The sequence below is a fragment of the Neopelma chrysocephalum genome, unplaced genomic scaffold (genome assembly GCF_003984885.1).
Source record: "Neopelma chrysocephalum unplaced genomic scaffold, ASM398488v2 Primary Assembly neopelma1_102, whole genome shotgun sequence".
Classification (NCBI taxonomy): Eukaryota; Metazoa; Chordata; class Aves; order Passeriformes; family Pipridae; genus Neopelma; species Neopelma chrysocephalum.
This window is the reverse complement of record NW_020897765.1, coordinates 2,224,025-2,241,459: the sequence shown is the minus strand read 5'-3', so window position 1 is coordinate 2,241,459 and position 17,435 is coordinate 2,224,025. Positions and strand designations below refer to the sequence as shown.

The 17,435-nt window shown below is 35.3% G+C and overlaps 1 protein-coding gene across 6 annotated transcripts in view; it reads left to right on the top strand.

Moving 5' to 3' along the window:
• MLLT10 (MLLT10, histone lysine methyltransferase DOT1L cofactor) overlaps nt 1-17,435 on the top strand; it is a 126,495-nt gene that overhangs the window by 62,557 nt on the left and 46,503 nt on the right. For all 6 annotated transcript variants that reach the window (XM_027695674.1, XM_027695676.1, XM_027695678.1 and 3 more), the window contains 2 exons: nt 1,529-1,784; nt 3,367-3,933. In XM_027695674.1, the coding sequence (XP_027551475.1) occupies nt 1,529-1,784; nt 3,367-3,933 (823 nt within the window). The remainder of the gene's footprint in view (nt 1-1,528; nt 1,785-3,366; nt 3,934-17,435) is intronic.

Here is a 17,435-nt window from a genome sequence, read left to right as displayed (position 1 = left end):
TCTTCACTGTTGTACAGAAAATCTGTAGTATATTTTTATAGCAGCCGATAGTAATTCATACAGAGTGGTATGCAACAGATTGAAACTTTTGCCTTCCTCAAAGCTTGTTTATTTAATTGTCTTCTGTCATTTGCAACTGAAAAGTAAGGTTTATGTAAATGTCTTAGCTGTTTTAGTGAAATATGGAAAACTTTGTATAGCTGGTATATAAAGCTGTTTGTAAAGATGAAGAAATGTTTTGCTTTAGGCCTAAATTCAGCAAGCATCCCGCTTGGGAAAGGGAAAATGTGTGTATGCTCAATTTTAAGAGACGTGTTTGTACGGTCTTTAATCAAGATAAATATAGATACTATTTTAAATTCTGTTCTGTAAAGAACTGAGAAACAAACAAGCTCATTTTGAACAGATGAGTAGCTTCTAGGTTTGATCCATATTTTTTTAAGAAGCTTTAAACAGCTATTTTACTGGATGATTTAAGTGTAAATAACATTGGAATGTTTTATCCTTTTTCCTGATTTTGCTTTCATTTTTTTTCTTCTGTTACTAAAATTCTGCTATTACATCCCCACTTTTTTTTTTTTAGTCATGAGAACAATTCTGTTCCTTTGTGTGGTTTCCTAATGTTGTGCATGCAGTTTCCCTGCCCACCTAATTACTTTCTGTGAACCTCTTTTGGCTATTATTCATCAATATGTACAGTTGTGACAAAATTTAACAGAGGAATAATGGACCTAAAGATAAAATTTTTGAAAGCCCTGTGAAGAGTGTATGAGTGTAGGAGAAGGGACAGAATTTTTGGGGGTGGGTGGGTGTCAAGGAAGAAATTTGCACTGGAAACTCAAGAGTGTATTTTCCTTTTACTTCCTGTCAGACAGTTTGAAGTAGGTGTGTCTTGGCCAAGTAGATTTCATATGTTGTCTTTACTTGATGATAGTTAAGGAACTGGATGAATGGGACGGTTCAGATGGCAGAGAATCCTGGTGTGATGATGGGAAAGGAAGACATAAGGGGCACTTGGGCTTGTTGATTTTGGTTTGGTGTTGGGACTGTAAAGTCTTAAAAATGCAATTTCTTAGGTTCTGAAGGCTTTAACAGTTCCACTGCTGATGGAACAACATTTCCAGTTTCACAAAAAAAGCTGTATAAAAAGTTTATGTTCAGAAGAGCATTTAAAGTTAGTTTTTAATTTTTAATTTTGAGCATAAAATAGCAATATGCTATTTAAGTAGACCATAAAGACTGTAACCATAGATATGAGATTAATGCATAGACCTCAGTGAAGTAAAAATTTCAACCAAAGCCATTAGTTCTATGCATTTTTTTCCACAAAATGAAATTTTTATGTACTTTAGTTGTTTGCTGAGAATCTTCACGGTTCAGTTTCTGTAACTCCTGCTGTTTCCGGTTACATTAGTATTTGAACACTTCTCAGCTTGTTTGAAAGAATGGGGTCTTTTAACAGTTCTTCTTTTGCAATTTTTTTGTGTGACCCGTTTCTTTTATTTCTTCTCTCTTATCAAAATGCTAGACATACACAAGCACTAGCAACAACTCCATGTCAGGCTCCTTGAAGCGATTGGAAGATACCACAGCTCGATTTACAAATGCAAATTTCCAGGAAGTTCCTACACATGTTTCAAGTGGAAAAGATTCTTCAGAGGCTAGAGGGTCAGAGAGCAAAGGGAAGAAATCTGCAGGTCACAGCTCAGGGCAGAGGGGAAGAAAGCCTGCTGCTGGAAGAAATCCAGGAACAACTGTGACTGCAGCTAGCCCTTTTCAGCAAGGTACTGATTGTTATGCTGTAATGACATGGATTAGAAATTTTTTATATATAAACTACTTGAAAAGTAGTTTATCTTTTAGCCTCAATAATGAGAATGTTATTTCAGTTCGGCGAAAAAAACCCCAGCTTTTTTCAGGCCAAAAAGTTTGTTGTCGTAACATGAAAAAGAAGGTCATGCATCTTAAAGTGCAGAAGCGATGCTTTTTTCAGGCTGTTAAAGTATTCTCTTTATCTGCTAAAAAAAGAAGTGTCTTTATATGCTGAAAAGTTAGTCTGGGATAAACTTTAGCATGAATTTGAGTCTAGAGGTCTTTCTTAGTTCTTTAAGGGACTAACAGTAATGGTTTGTAGTCAGTGCACATTAGAATGAAACTGGATTACCTAATGGATAGGATGCAGTAGCCCCTAAATAATTTTTCAAGATGCAAACATTTAAAGTATACCATTTTCTTCAGAGTGAAAGACCTTTTTACTTAACTTTTTTTTAATTGTTGAAATATATAAACAGAAAATGATTATGTGACAAGTATATATGATTTACCTTAAGTAACACAAAGTTTTTACCTTACGAACATGCTAAAACCATGCACTATTGACACTTCTAAAAAACAAATTTAAAAAAAATGGCTGTATTAATGTAAATTGTATTTTAAATGGAGTTCTTAACAATATTTTCTGGAGTACTAATGACAAAACAAAAATTTTTAAAGGAGATGGTTTTTTTATACCTAATGTCATATTTAGAAATATTTTCATGATGGGATAGTTGTCATCAGTCTGAGTTTTGTGAAATAGTAGCCACATACATCCACTCATATCAAATTACTGAATTTCAGTGCAAGTAGATGTTTGTAATTCCCAAGAGTGCTCCATTTTCTGCCTTGCATGCACTAATACAGTGATGAAACGACTGCATTCCAAATATTATAGAAACAATGTAGTTCTGTTACACAAAAGATATTTGTAGTTCTGTGACAGTGCTAAAGAAGTCTTAAAATGCCAATTTTATACACTGTTTTTCACTTACTCTCTTGTGCTTTTGAAAAATACCTCTTCTGTGGAACACCTCCTCAGCCAGGGTAAATTAAGTACAATTGCTGTTCCTTTGACCTGTGCCAGACCCTTGATTTTGGGTAGAATGGTAAGGAAGATTGCAGAGATAGTGTAGGTATGATCATAGCACATTTCTATCAGCCTTCTTTTTTTATATGTGCATGTTTATAAAAACCTGCTCTGACTTGAACCAAGTGTTTGTTTATTGTAATGGCTTCAAAACATGATGGATCTCTAAGTTGCCTAAGCAGCAAAGTTGTTATTCTCCTAGTATTTAATTTTACCTTGTTTGTGCTCCAAATTCAAGTCTGAATCTCAGACATGAATCCGAGAATCATATCCAGCAGAATGAAGATCAGCAGGAGAACCAATGAGTTATTTAAAAAAATAAATTCTTTAACTCTTCCTAATGCTTTTCATAAAGTCCTTCCACATTGGAGTTTTGTATTCTAACCTAGTAATATTTTCCCATCAGTTTTCATCAACTACAGGTTAAAAAAAAAAGTACTTTTTTTTTTTTTCTTTTTTAGGAAGCTTTTTGGGCACTCCTGGGAGCATAAAGTCATCTTCTGGAAGTTCAGTTCAGTCTCCCCAAGATTTTTTGAGTTTTACAGACACAGATCTGCGAAGTGACAGTTTCACGCATTCTCAACAGGCTTCGTCAACCAAAGATGTACATAAAGGAGAGGCTGGGAGTCAAGAGGGGAGTGTTAATTGTTTCACTTCCTTAATTGGTCTCCCTTCATCATCAGCTGTTTCCCAATCTAAAAACTTTGAAAGCTCACCTGGAGACATAGGTAATTCAAGCCTTACTTCTACAGCATACAAACGAGCTCAAACTTCTGGAATAGAAGAAAAAACTGTAACAGAGAAGAAACGAAAAGGAAATAAACAAAGTAAACATGGGCCTGGTAGACCCAAAGGAAATAAAAGTCAAGAAAGTCTTTCCCATCTTTCAGTTTCTTCTGCTTCCCCTACTTCATCTGTGGCATCTGCTGCAGGAAGTGTGACAAGCTCTGGTCTTCAAAAATCTCCAACTTTGCTCAGGAATGGAAGTTTACAAAGTCTTAGTGTTGGTTCATCTCCAGTGGGTTCAGGTAGGCATTTATTGGATTTTTTTTCTTACCTCGAAATATGTTTTTATTATTTTAGCTGTAATTCTGAGTATACTTTGAAAAACAGAGTATTATTTAAAGTGTCATGGAAGTCACATTAGGGGAAAAGGTAAAAGTTAGAATGAGACTGTTGGAAGAGTAAGTTTTGTTCTGTGTATTGGTGCCACTGTGCTGTAGGTGGCTGTAGTAGATTGACATGTGTATTGGCCTGTAGGCAATATAAATGCAGGTTTTGAAGCTATAGGGGGAAAAGTAACTTGCATGAAAATAGGTTCTTTGGAAATTACATGTGACAGGTTTAGCTAAAATAAGTGATAATACAGACTGTATTGTCTGTATGTTCTGTTACACAGAGAAAACAAAATTGTTACTCTGGCATGTCAGCTGTGCTGAGTATGTCCCTCAATTATTTTTTCCCAATTTAGCTTAACTAAAAATCAAATTGTCTATATGGAGAATTACCAGTTTAAACATGCAAAAGTATATTCTGAATCTGGACCCTTGTGCAGCTGGATGACATTCTTATATTCTTGTGTGCTTTTTAGCAATTGAAGTTGGCTGGTTTGTTCTTCCTCTGTTTATGTGCATCTGGGGCTGTGAGAGGCTTTCTGTTCCCAGTAAACGTGTGTGGAATGGCCTAGCAGAATACTGTATCTACCAAAGTCTTTGTTGCTCTGAAGTTTCTTTCAAAGCTTTTGTGTTTGGATAGAAATAACAAACTACCTGGCTTTTGAAACTTGGAAATTTTGTCCTTTTTGTTGTAGTGAGATTTTTGCTTAATTTTTCTATTATGGTGGAAAAGAGAAATGGAACTTGAATATTTGCTTTTGATATTGTATATTTTCATTGTATAAGCAAGAGATACTTTTAAAATATACATGCTTCAAGAAACAAAAAACTTCATATTTTCTTTAGAACAAGGAAGGCAGGTACTTAAAAACTTGATCTCAAACCCACATTGTTTGAAATCTGTTAGATATAGGCAAATGATGATTTTTATTAGGGGTAAAAATGACTATTTTATTAGGCAATAGCAGTGGCAACTATATTAAATAATATTTTCCTGTATTGAAATCTTCAGGGAGAAATGGTTTATGACAGAACTTAGAGTTCACTGTTTATCCTTTTGTTTGAAATACAATTTTAATAACAAGTTCACCTCATACCTGTTATGAACAGAGACAATCTTCCAGATTTATGTCAGTGTTCTGATTATTATAGTACAAACTGTCTTAATCTGTTGTAGTCTCTTTGAGGTGGATTATGTGTAGTTGTAGTTGGGGTAACAGATAAAAGTACAAGGTCTTGGTTTGAAGTGAATGACCCATGTTTCGCCCCTTATATTTGTCTGAATATTCTGGTCTTGTCAGCACCTTGAACAGGCCTTTCCCTGGCCAGATCCATTCTTACTTCCTCTGTCCTCTTTATTAGATCTCACTCTTCCATCTATAAAATACCAGTGATAATGTTAAACTCCTTGTTTTGAAAGACTTGATTGGAAATACTGGGTAGGTTTTATTACTCTTATCGTGATATTCAGCCTATAATTTCACTTCTGTTAAGCATACTTAGATTCTGGGTAGCCAGTGTTACACCCATCGTCTAAAACTGGTATTTTCTGAAGTTGTCAAAGAATATGAATGAAAAACAAACAAACAATATCACTCCAATAAAAACAAGAAAACCCAAAGATACAAAACCAAAAGGGATGTCTTTGTCTTGGAGCGTGAGCTCTAAATTTATCAAGAAAATACTGTTTGAACTAGAACATATTGTTTTAATGTACTCTTCTCCCTCATTTCCCCTTTTCCTTATGGTTTTAGTGCTGCTTTCCTCACTTCATCATAAGCATTTTCTCCGTTTAGCAGTCCATTTACAACTTTGTTACAATGAGGAAGGGCATATGAGTGTTATCAGTATTATCAGAAACATACATTTTCTCAGGTGTGATATGTGGATGTTTCTCTTTGAAATGTGTCTACATTGTCCAGTAACAAAATCCGACATGTGAATCTAAATTATATGACCCAAACCCCCAAGTAAGATTTTGTGCACGTAAATGTAGTGAGAGAAAATGCAGGGTACTCAAGTCAAAAAGTTTTTACCGACTCTTACTTGGAATTGCCTTGTTACTTCAAAGAAGCAGAATTGGAAATGAGCTAGACCATACTAAAAAAAGCTTTTGAGGCACTTTTTCAAGAATCTCCTCCTCTTTTTTAATCTTTTTTAATAACCTTCCTAACTGCAGCTATCTGAAGCTGCCATTCTTTTTCAGTTTTCTGAAGAGTACTTGTTGAGATCCATAAAAATTATGAAAAACGTGACTTCAATGATGTATGATAATTGTGTTCATAGTTAATGCTCAAGTCAGATGAAATGTGAAGGAAAGCTTATTTTATGAGGTAATGCAGATCATCATGTGCTATTTATACATAATTAAATGTCTTCCATTGAAGTTTTATTCAGAATAAGTATATTCAGCTCATTTTCTGAAAATATTTGTCCTCTCCAAACTTTTATCCAGTCCACAAGGCTTCTGTTTCCTGCTTAGTAAGAACAGAGAAGTACCATGAATAGTATAAGGACATGTGATTAAAAGCTGCTGCAGCACATACACATAGGTTTTATTACAGTTGCCATGCAACTGGTCTGATGTGTTCGGATTTTGATCACTTAAATGTTCAATCTTTATGCCCCTTATGATTTTTTCTGAAATGCGTTTATAACCTCTTAGGAAACACTGAAATAAGATTTTATAAGATTTAATTGGTAGGGGCATAAGGAATTTTTGTAGTAAATTAACATTTTACTAGTATATCTCTCCCTGTTTAAAAAAAAATTCTTTAGCTAATAACAGCTGATTAACAAACCACACTTATCTTTCTGTTGGGATTTCACAGGCACTGTAAGATTATTGTCTAGGAAGATATAAATCAGTTGTCAGTGGGAGTTATATAAAGCTGATACTGGTTCACCCCATATGGGGTTGGTCTTTGGAGTGATTTCAGAATCCAAATTTTTTTAATGGGGCCAAGGGTGGTGAAGGGAGGGAGGGTGAGTTCATCTGAGCTCTACAATTTTAAAGAGCTATTTAAGTTTTTAAGTCTGGTAGTTGTGTTCTCAGCATCTTTCTAGGGAATAATACTTAAAGATTTCTAGTCTATAGTATGTAAAGCATTGATCCCTTCTGCTGAAGGCTTTTAATTTTTTTCTTTTTTTTTAATTTTCACAACAGTGTTGATTAAAGAACAGAAAACTTTAGCCCAGGGATTAGAACAGATGGTAGTAGTACCTTGTCCTAGTAGCAGATTCCAAGATTAAATGTTCTTTTACCACACTTGCACTTTATTTCAGCAGGAGTGCAGAAGCTAATAAGGTGATGGGAAGGAAAAAAAATACAGTTATGATAAATAACTTTCATGCATTTTGTATTTTTCTGTCAAGCAGTTTGTGTGGCTCTGGCCCCTCTTTGTTTGGAGTACGCTTCAGTGCATGAAGAACTTCCTGAGAACTCATGTCCCCCAACAATAGGGAAAGGAACATTTTATGTGGCATACAGCACTTTCTGACTTCTGTGGAATAATGTAGCAAGGTAAAATGGAAAGCAATCAAGTATCAGAAGTCAGCTGAAATTTCTGTTTCACGGTAGATAAAGTTCTTGTGCAGTTGTCTCCAAGTTTGGCCATGGATACTTGCTGCTTCAAGCACTTCTCTGCCTTTCCCAGGTCTGGTACTGATTACAAGTGTACAACAAATTGTATAGTATCAACTTCAGTAGATAAGTACTTCAAGGGATGATTTGCTTCAATATTTTAATTTTTGTATAATTGATTTTATGCCCTTACAAGTACTGTAAACCCTAAAAAAGCTTATAAAGTAATTATTTTTTTTCTTTATGAAGACTGGAGAAGGTTAACTTACAAATTTGGCCTCAAAATGGTTAGCCCATTGTTTCAGCACCATTGCTATGCCCATCTTCTGGAATCCTTTGTCCCAATGAAGGCAAACTTATAATTTGTCTTCCTACATTTTTATCTCTGCATCATATATATTCTACCCTTAACCAGTCTTCAGTATGCTCTGGTTGGTAATACTAGACAGTTTTTAAATAAAGGACACCTCTGAACCCAGTATTTTACTAATATAGCAATGTTTCAAGCTCTGATTGGAAAACTTAATGTTTTTTAGGGAGAGAGAGGGACTCAGGTTCCTCTGAGTTGGTCTTATGCAGTCAAATTTCAGCTTTACATACGAGTTTTCTAAATGCTTCAGCTTGGTTCCATGTATTTTGTTCTCCTTTCTCATCTGATTCAAGCAGTGATGGAACCTTTCTCAAGTGTTACAAGTGTTATGCTGTGCAAGATCGTTGTACTGTTAAGCTTGTTGTCATGCTGATGATGCAAGAGAATGCTGAGTTTCAAAGTAGAAATGTAACTTGAAATCATTCTTATTCAGATACTGAGTCCCTCAGTACTTATGTTAAATCTTCACGATGCTGTGTTTAGTTTGACTTACTAACTAAATCTACTGGGAGAAAGAGTTTAGAAAAAGTTATTCTGAAACAGTTTGTGCTATTAAGTGCATCTGCTAAGGACAACCAAAGCAGAAGTCGTCATCTTGCTGTGTTAAAAGTCAGTTTGTATTCCAGAGGAGGTAGAATACAAAGAACAAATGGATACTAATAGATATTAATGTCCTTTTAGGACTAAGCAAATGGAGTAGAAAACACGCAAGTCAAAATTAACGTGTAGGGTTTTTCATTCTTCGTATTTGAGGCTCAGCAGAAGTGGTGTTGAGATTGGTGAATGGTGTACAAGATTAAAATGTTAAAATTGATGATTGTTGGTGTAGAAAACATGGAGACATTCATCAGGTAACAGGGAAGAAATCACGCGAAGGTAGTAGCTTATAAAAATGGGGATTATCATGAAAGGGATCCCCTCATCAGTGTTCTTAACTAAAACACTTGTTATCAGCAGCTACAGCTGAAAGTATTGACATTTCCTGACGAGGAATACTTCATATTTCTGTGTTCTTAGACTGTCAGTGTTAAATTTCAGGAAGTCATTAAAACTCCTGAAGTGGTAAGAAACTGGTGAGTCAGTTAATTCTGTGCAATTATGATGTGTCTGACAGAAGAAAGATAGTAAGAGATACAAAGATGTAATGATTAATGGTGATTATTGTGAGTTATGGAAAATCACTTATTGGACTAATTTCCTATTTAAAAATAATTTTATTAATTATTTTTTATTAAAAGTGGCATAGTAGATGTCTACATTTCAACTGATACAGCATGACATTTTAAATAAAGAACTGTAATGACAGGAAGTCAGCAAACCCTTCCATTAACTGTAGTTAATAGTTAAGTCTCAAATTAAATTTTGATCAGAGAATCATTAAACCAGTGTTTACTTCGTTTTGTTATTTCCCCTTGCATCAGTCATCAACTTTTTGCTCAGTTGGTTAGAGCTGGGTATTGCTAATAACACCAGGGTCGTGGGTTTGATTCCCATACGGGCCATCCACTTAAGGGTTGGACTTGGTGATCCTTGTGAATCCCTTCCATCTCAATATTCTGTGAAATCTGTTGGACAGCTCTGCAATTTTTGAAACTAATCTGGTTATGAGGACAGGGTAAAACAAATCTCTTGGTCAGAATAGAAACTAAGAGTAAAGTTGGTGGACCTAAAGTAAAAGATTGCATCTTAGAAAGATGGATGTATACTTGCAGGATAAGGATGACCTTCTGGGGAAGGAAGGGCTGTAGAGAAAAAGTATAAAGATAATTAATCAGTTATGTCTGAGTTTCCTGTGCTGAGCTGTGTTTAAAAATGTTTTAATGCATAAACAGCAAGCTAATGAGAAAGGCAGCTCTGTTCTCAGAACGTCTGGTCTTTGAATACTGTGTCTAGTTCCGCTGTCTGCTCTGTGTAAAGAAAAGAAGAGCCACAAGAAAGATTCAGCGACTGGAAAAAGCATGTTATTGGAGAATAGCTAAGGAGAGAGTTTATCGAACTGTGAATATCATAAGAGGAACTGAAAACTGGTACTACAGTGATCCTTAACAAAAAAGGTAGAACATGATCAAGTGAGAGAAAGTAATAGTTGAACAATTCTCAGTTCCGAAAATTTAGATATATTTTCTAGAAGATACAGTTTAGTTGAGCATATTTATTGGATTTGCAGGTGGGGGACGTTCTAGAGCTAAGAAATCAATGTGCTTGCAGAGATTCTTGTTTGGTTCTTTCCTATGAACCTAATTCTGTACGGTATTGTCCCTTTGATTTCAAAAAGAAAAATTAGCATGGTGCATCAGTTTAGCATATGAAATGGTCTGTAACTGGGCAAATAATGCATTTCAAAATACAGTAGTTAGTAGTGAATTGTTAGGCAGCATGGGTCTGTAGAAATTGGTTCGCAACACAGTATGTTCTATGCTTTTATCAGAGATTTGGAAGAAATTAAGTCATCTTTTCTGCTTGCTCTGGGGTTTCAGGGTGGTTTCTAAAACTGTATGTTGTAAAAAATGTACTTGGATGTAATGAATTCCTTGACTGAGAAGGCTGCGTGCAAAAAAAACAATGAACAATGAACACATCTCTTCTAACAGAGATGTGTTTTGAAAACAATTATGAAAAACTTCTGAATAATAATGGAGAACTGAACATTATTTCATATTGAGATGCTTTAGGGGAAAAAAAGGCTATTGTGATCCCTGTGACAGTCATTTCAAGAAGGGATAGAAAAGGTACATCCCTTGAAACTACTCAATGAATATTGCAGGTAGCAGAGTACTGTATTTAATTATGACTTTCCTCCTAAACTATTACTATGAATGTGAAAGTTGAGAAGAGGCGTATAAAGATTAATATTTTTAAAACATCCTTTTCAAAGAGTCTGAAGCTGTTTCCTAGACTGGAATATCTTTAATTTGAGAATATTTCCTTTTACAAAAATGTTTAGAAGCATGACCATAATTGTTATACAGGAAGAATTAATATTCCTGGTCAAGATGTTTTTATTGGTAATTGCATACTGCATACTGTAATTGCCTCGTTTTGTGTTTAAAAAAAAAGTTAACATGAAAATACAAACCTATAGAACTTAATTGGATGGGCTGCTGAAAACAAGAAATGTTCAGCCTTTCCACTTCTGGAGTCTCCAAGCTGCCTGACTTTCCACGGAAGCAGTGGTTTTTGCTTGAGATGCAAATCATGCTCTCTGTGAATGTTGGAAGTCTAGAAACTCTTGGAGCATTACTTTGAAACAAAACTTAATTTAAAACAAAGCAAAACAAAATGAAGTTTTCCTTTCAAAAAAAAATTTAGAGTTTTTTTTCCTTTGTTTGTTTTGGATTTTTTTTGACTGAAAACAGATGTGAGGGCTTTCTGAAGTGAAAAAAAAAATGTCCCAGGGAAGGTAAGGTAAGTTCTGTTAGCTAGGAGAGAGGTTCCATGTCAAGCTGCTAAGGCCTACTAATATTGGAGAAGATCTTGGCAGCTGTGGAAATTACCTGACTGGTTAATTGTTTTATAAGAATGTGTCTCTCAGGTTAAAATGGAAATTTTGAAGATTATATCTTTAAACTAGATTCCTAAATTATGGTGAGTCTGGGCATTAGTTTCTATTTAAATTTCAAAATATGTCATTATTTATTTATTTATTATTCTCTGACAATCAACAGCAAATAGTATGTTTAAATTATGAACTTGTAATACATTTCAGATGCAACAAAGCAAAAAGCAAATTAATATAGGAAAGGGAATATGTGTTTTCTTGGCTTCCCTTTTAGGTCTTTTGTTTAATAACAAAATAAAGAAATAAAGAAAATTTTGGTAGTTATTATTTCAGGAGAAAGATGTAATAATTTCAAACAGCTGAGCAAAAACTGTAAATATTTCTAAACTGTTTTAAATTTTGCTTTTATTTAAGTTTTGTGACTCTTCTACCCAAATATGAATTTAATACAAATAGAAGAAATTCTGCAGGTCTAGATTTTGCCCATATAGATTTTTTTTTCAGAATTGGCATGTAAATACCAACTTTTTGAAATGTAGCAAGTATCTGAATGAATACACTATTTCGTTAGTTGTATCTATATTGGCAGAAAAGAAAATGGACTGGGAAGGGCTTAAAGGCTACTTAAGTTTCTGTACTTACTACTTTCAAATTCCACTATAAATCTTTCTTGTTTGGTAGGGGAAGGTTTTCAAAGAAGTCCATGAGCTTTTTGTAAACTGTTTGCTTTTAGATTATATTTGGCCCATAAGCCAACAAAGTGCCTTGTATATATTTGGTGTTAGGTTTGAACTCCTAATAAAAACTCACTTATTTTAGGCCTGAGTGATCTGGTTAAACTACACTGTATGGATGAGATCTATCTGACAGCTTTGCTATTACTGTTGTCTACATAGTGAAGAAAATAAATTGCCTGCTTTTCCAGGGGCTGATTGTCTTTGCAGATACATGGAGTAAAAGTGTGTGGTATTATCATTATTATATTAAAAAAAAAAAGGCAGAAAGAGAAAATGCACTGAAACTTCAGTTCTGTGCTTAGATTACATTAGTTCTTTAACTCTTATTATAAAACTAAGAATTAGAATTAAAATAGATACATAGGGGAACAGGGAAACACTGTGAGGCAATTAAGATTTCTATCCTATCAAATGTCTTTGTTGCAGAACTTGATATTTGCTTTAGAGGTGTATTTCTTTTCTGAAGATCATGGAAATATTCCTTAGATGGAATTCTACTGTTGCATGGAAAATAAAGTGAGATACAGGTGGTGTTTGCTTACCTGAAACTGTTCAGTTCCCAGGATCTCCTTTAAAAATTACTTAACTTAAAAAATGTCTTATAAAATGGTATCAACTGAAGAGGGTTTTTTTATAGATAGATTTTAAAATTAAAATATTAATCTTTTTGAGTGTGAACATTTTTCAGCATCTGGAGTCAATTACTGGAGTATGGCATTCTTTGTAAGTCAAATGTGAGATAGCAATCAGTCTTTTAACTCCATAAAATCTGTTAAAGGTGACATGGGAACATAAAAAAGTGTGTGGGGGGGAGGGTAGAGAAGAGATTTGACTGTAAAAGGAGCAGTAGGGTTTTTTACCCCTCCTTGAAAATTGTACTTTTCAGATCTTACAGACTTTCAAGTCTTTCAGAAATCAAATATAGCTGAAAAATAAGTGATATACATGTGTTGATAGTTCTTGAAGCATCTTTGTCCTTCTGAAGACTGTCCAATTCATATGGTGAAATTCTTTTTTTGTTGTCGTCAGTCAGAGGTGACAGCACTACAGTCCGGTCTTTAAAATCAGAAGGAAGTGTACTTTGCATTTACATTTTCCATTTATTTGATGTGAAGAGCTGCAGTACCAGAAGTTAAACTGACTGAAGGTTGTTTTAGGATTACACTTGAGGAGAGGCTGTGATATGTAGAGCTGTTGTTGATTATCGTAATAATTGCTTAGATTGCCTTGTAAAGTTTTAAACAGAAAACAAAAAATTTAAATAGAAATGCTAACATAATGCAGTGGTATACAAAAGACTTAAAATAATGGAGCTTTTCACTGAAAGATGTTGCTCGGGGACAAATCCATTCAGACTTATATTGGACAGATTCATGTGTTGATGTATAGGACCTATACTACTTTTAAAAACAGATATTATAGGGCCAAGTGTCTGATTATCAAGTCCACATTTCCTTATGATTCCTTTTTATGTAAGTAATTTATTTTATGTCCTAAAATGGGTTATATGGATGTGATAGGACTAAGAACAGCAGCTTTCTGAAGTTCTAGATAACCTGCACTGTGGTACTGTAGTGTCACTTGGTACAACACTGCAGCTCGTGCCCCTCAGCAGTTCTTGCGGTGTAGTGAAGTATTTGCTGTCAGGTGGTCCCTGGGCAGTTCCATGTGCTGTTGCTGATGACAGTCTGAACTTCCAGCTGCACTTAAAATGGCAGGAACCAACTGGGATAGCTTTACAAGTACAACTGAAGATTTCAATAGCATTTGTATTAAAAACACTTTAGAAAGGGAAACTGTGAAATGCAGTGTCAGTCGAGATGTAAAGACGTGTCTTAGGTACACTAAATGACAGTGTGTCCCAGTGCCTTTTCACTGTATGGCACTACCTGATACTGTACAGACGTTACCTGTAGCTGTAAGATCTTCGTGTTGATATACCTGAGTGGGAGCTCATTTTTAGTAACCCTCCCCAGCATAAATAAAGTGCAGAACATTAGCACAGGTAAGCCAACACTGTATTTCCAGATAAGTCAAATAAACCTCTCTTTCAGGAGCATTAGACATACCTGAAAAAGTGCTGTAGAAGCTTGACATACAGGTATGCAATATGCACAAAATGTGCTATTAAAATACTAATCAGGGCAGTTTTTAGCAGGGCTTTTGTGGTGGTAATGCTGGAAATGGTGAAATAAACTTTTATATTGTTAGAAAAGCTACTTCTTATCTGATCCTGAATTTAAAGCAAATTTTTTGTCCATTTGAAGTAAACTAGGATTTAACACTTAGTTTAGATGCAGACTCATTACTTCATATTGTTTTTTCTATACTTTTAATCCAGCGTTTAAATAGAAGTCTTCATCTTTCAGTGTGAGATCTGTAGATATGTGAGGTGTCAGTGAGAAGGCCATAAGGATAGCAGTAAGAAAACTTGATTTTGACAGTGATCTAACTTGCTGCATATGTTTTTGTGAGAGGGAATTACCTACAGTGGTAAAAAGTTTCTGAAGAGAGTTCTCCTTTAACTAACTAACTGGAAAAGAAAGGAAAATTTTTGTCAAGAAAGAGTGAGTGAGCATCTGTGGTGTTTGGACCTGTGTAGCTCTAGAAATTTGAGTTGAGATTCATGGAATCTGGTAACAGAGCTGAAGAATATGAACATGCAGCTGGAGCTTGTGTGTGAGTAATCCTATCAGATCCTTTGTACTTGTCTTGCTTTTATTTCTGTTTCCCACTGTTTATTTGTTTTGAACATTTAGGAGAAGGATTTCCTGATAAGAATGACCAGAGGTTCCAAGTAAATAAAAAAACCCCAAACTCCACAAACCAAAAAAAAAAACTCCAAACAAACAAAAAACCCCAAACAAACAGGCCCTCCCCCCACCCATTGCCCCATTCTCCTAAACAAATGAAAAAGCAGCTCATAAGCTGTCATTATAGTTAGCTTTCACGTAAGAATCTCAAATTCAAGTTGTTGGGGGGGGGTTGTCTGTTTTGTTTTGTTTGTTCTGGGTGTGGTGTTTTTTGTTTTGTTTTGGTTGGTTTGGTTTGTTTTTATTCTCGTAAAGTGTAATAAAAGATACAAGGACTCCTTGAAACAACATCTCAACCTTGGCCATATTGACCACCATAACTGGTCTACTCTGGCCTCCAATCGGGAGGCCTGGAAACACACCATCTATAACGCTGCTGATGCTTTTGAGAAAGCACACAGGATCACCCTTGAGGAGAAAAGACAACACAGAAAGAATCGTGCCTTGCAGAATATACCACCTAAGGAGTCTTTCTGCTGTGCCTTTTGCAACCGGACATGCCTATCTCGTATTGGCCTTTTTAGCCACCAACGCGCGTGCAACAAACTTGGGTAGAGCCTTTCCCAAATCTTCGTTCGCGAAGCCTAGCCATGAAGAAGAAGAAGATGAAAGTGTAATAACTGTCCTGGGCAAATGTCTAATCTGAGGGATTTAGTGATGGGTTACAGCAAGTGACATGCTTTCAAGGCACAAAGTCACTAGGCTCTTTTTCTGTTGTGGGAATAGTGATAAGCTTAGAATTGAAATTTAGTTTTTGTATGCATAACCAATTCGCTTAAAACCAAGTAACAAATGGCCAAAGGATGGTGACTTGAATGTAGGTATTACTGCACAGTCAGTTCAGACGTATTTTGAAACTGAAGTGAATGAGCTGGAAGCATCAAAGTTTTTTCTGAGCAGAACTGATTTTAAAGAAGAGTAATTGTAAGGTTCTAAATAAAGCAAGCAATAGTAGTCCATAAGGGCTGGATAAAGAGAGGAAGGATTCAGCCAAGACTAAGAGGAAAATGCGTAAGGCAGCAGAGATGAAAAATAAAGGAAAACAAAGAATGTGAAGTCCATCTGTTACAGCATGTAATTTTTTGGCATATATGTGGTTTCCATTCACAATATCTAACCTTTCTTGACACCTTAGAATGTTGGAGTTCAATAGCTTGGCTGTAATAGATGGCTGGGAGGCTACTTGGGCACAGGAAAGTCAGGAAAGACGTAGCTGCCAATAGAGGCAGTTATTGAACCAAGGAACCAAGACAGTAGCTCTTTTTTCCTTCCAGAATAAAACACCTTTTTTATCTGCCTCCTACTAATTTATGGAGTGTCGAAGGGAATAGTGGTAGGGGAACACTTCTCCTTCTGTTCTATGCTGAGGCTTGGGGAGAGTCTAGAATTAGCTCCATCAGTCCCAAGGAGGATGGATCAAGTGCTGGCCTTTCCTTGTGTAACTGGATGAGGTCTGTGTTAGAACAATGTTTTAAAGGAATTCTGTAAACCGGGATGTTTTCTTACTAGGATCCTTTGCATATCTCTCAAAGTTGAATATCTGCAGCTATCAATCTTTTCCATTAATTGGTCTCTTCGTGAATTTGTGTAATAATTTTTGAAACCATTTATGCTGTTAATACCTGAAAAATGAGAAGTGAGTTTCAAATCTTTGTGCGTTGTAAAAAGATGTACTTTTTCTGTAACTGTTGCTGATCATGTTTTGATACGTCTCTAAATACAGTGAATAATCATTAGAAGTGTTCAGCATCTTTACAGGGCTTATAATTGATAAGTCTGTAATTTCCCTGTTACCATTTTTAGACCTATATATCTTAAGACATTTTTGTCATTCATACTGTATATCTTTCCTAACTGTTCTAGATGTCTCTTAGTGCTACTTATATCCTCTTCTAAGAGATGCAGATAGTATTTGAAATACAGCTGCAACATGATTTTTAAAGTATCATAATTATGCTTTTTGTTTTCTGTTCTCTTCTGATAATTTGAAACACCGTATTTGTCTTTTTTTTTTTCATCATTGCATGATAGTTTTGTTACTTCCTATTGGAAATCTTAAGGATTCCATAAAAAGGGACTTTGAAAGTAAGAATCAAAGTTGTGAATCCTTTCCTTGCGTATTTATTTCATTGAAGCGCATGATTATTGCAAAAAGTTCCTTCTGCACGGTAGCAGACTATTAAAGTGCAATTCATGTGTCCTGCAATTGGCATTGTTCTCTTAAGGATTGTATGTACTGTCAGTGTTAAAAAAGACGTTTTCCCCCCACATTTAGTAGCTGCAGTTGGAAGTGATGCTACTGCACTTGGTTTCTCCTGCTTTGTTTTACTGTTCTCCTACTTTGTGTTACTGAGTTGCCAGAAAAGTGCTGTTTAACCCCATGTTGCTGTCTAGGTCTACTGAACTGTTTTGT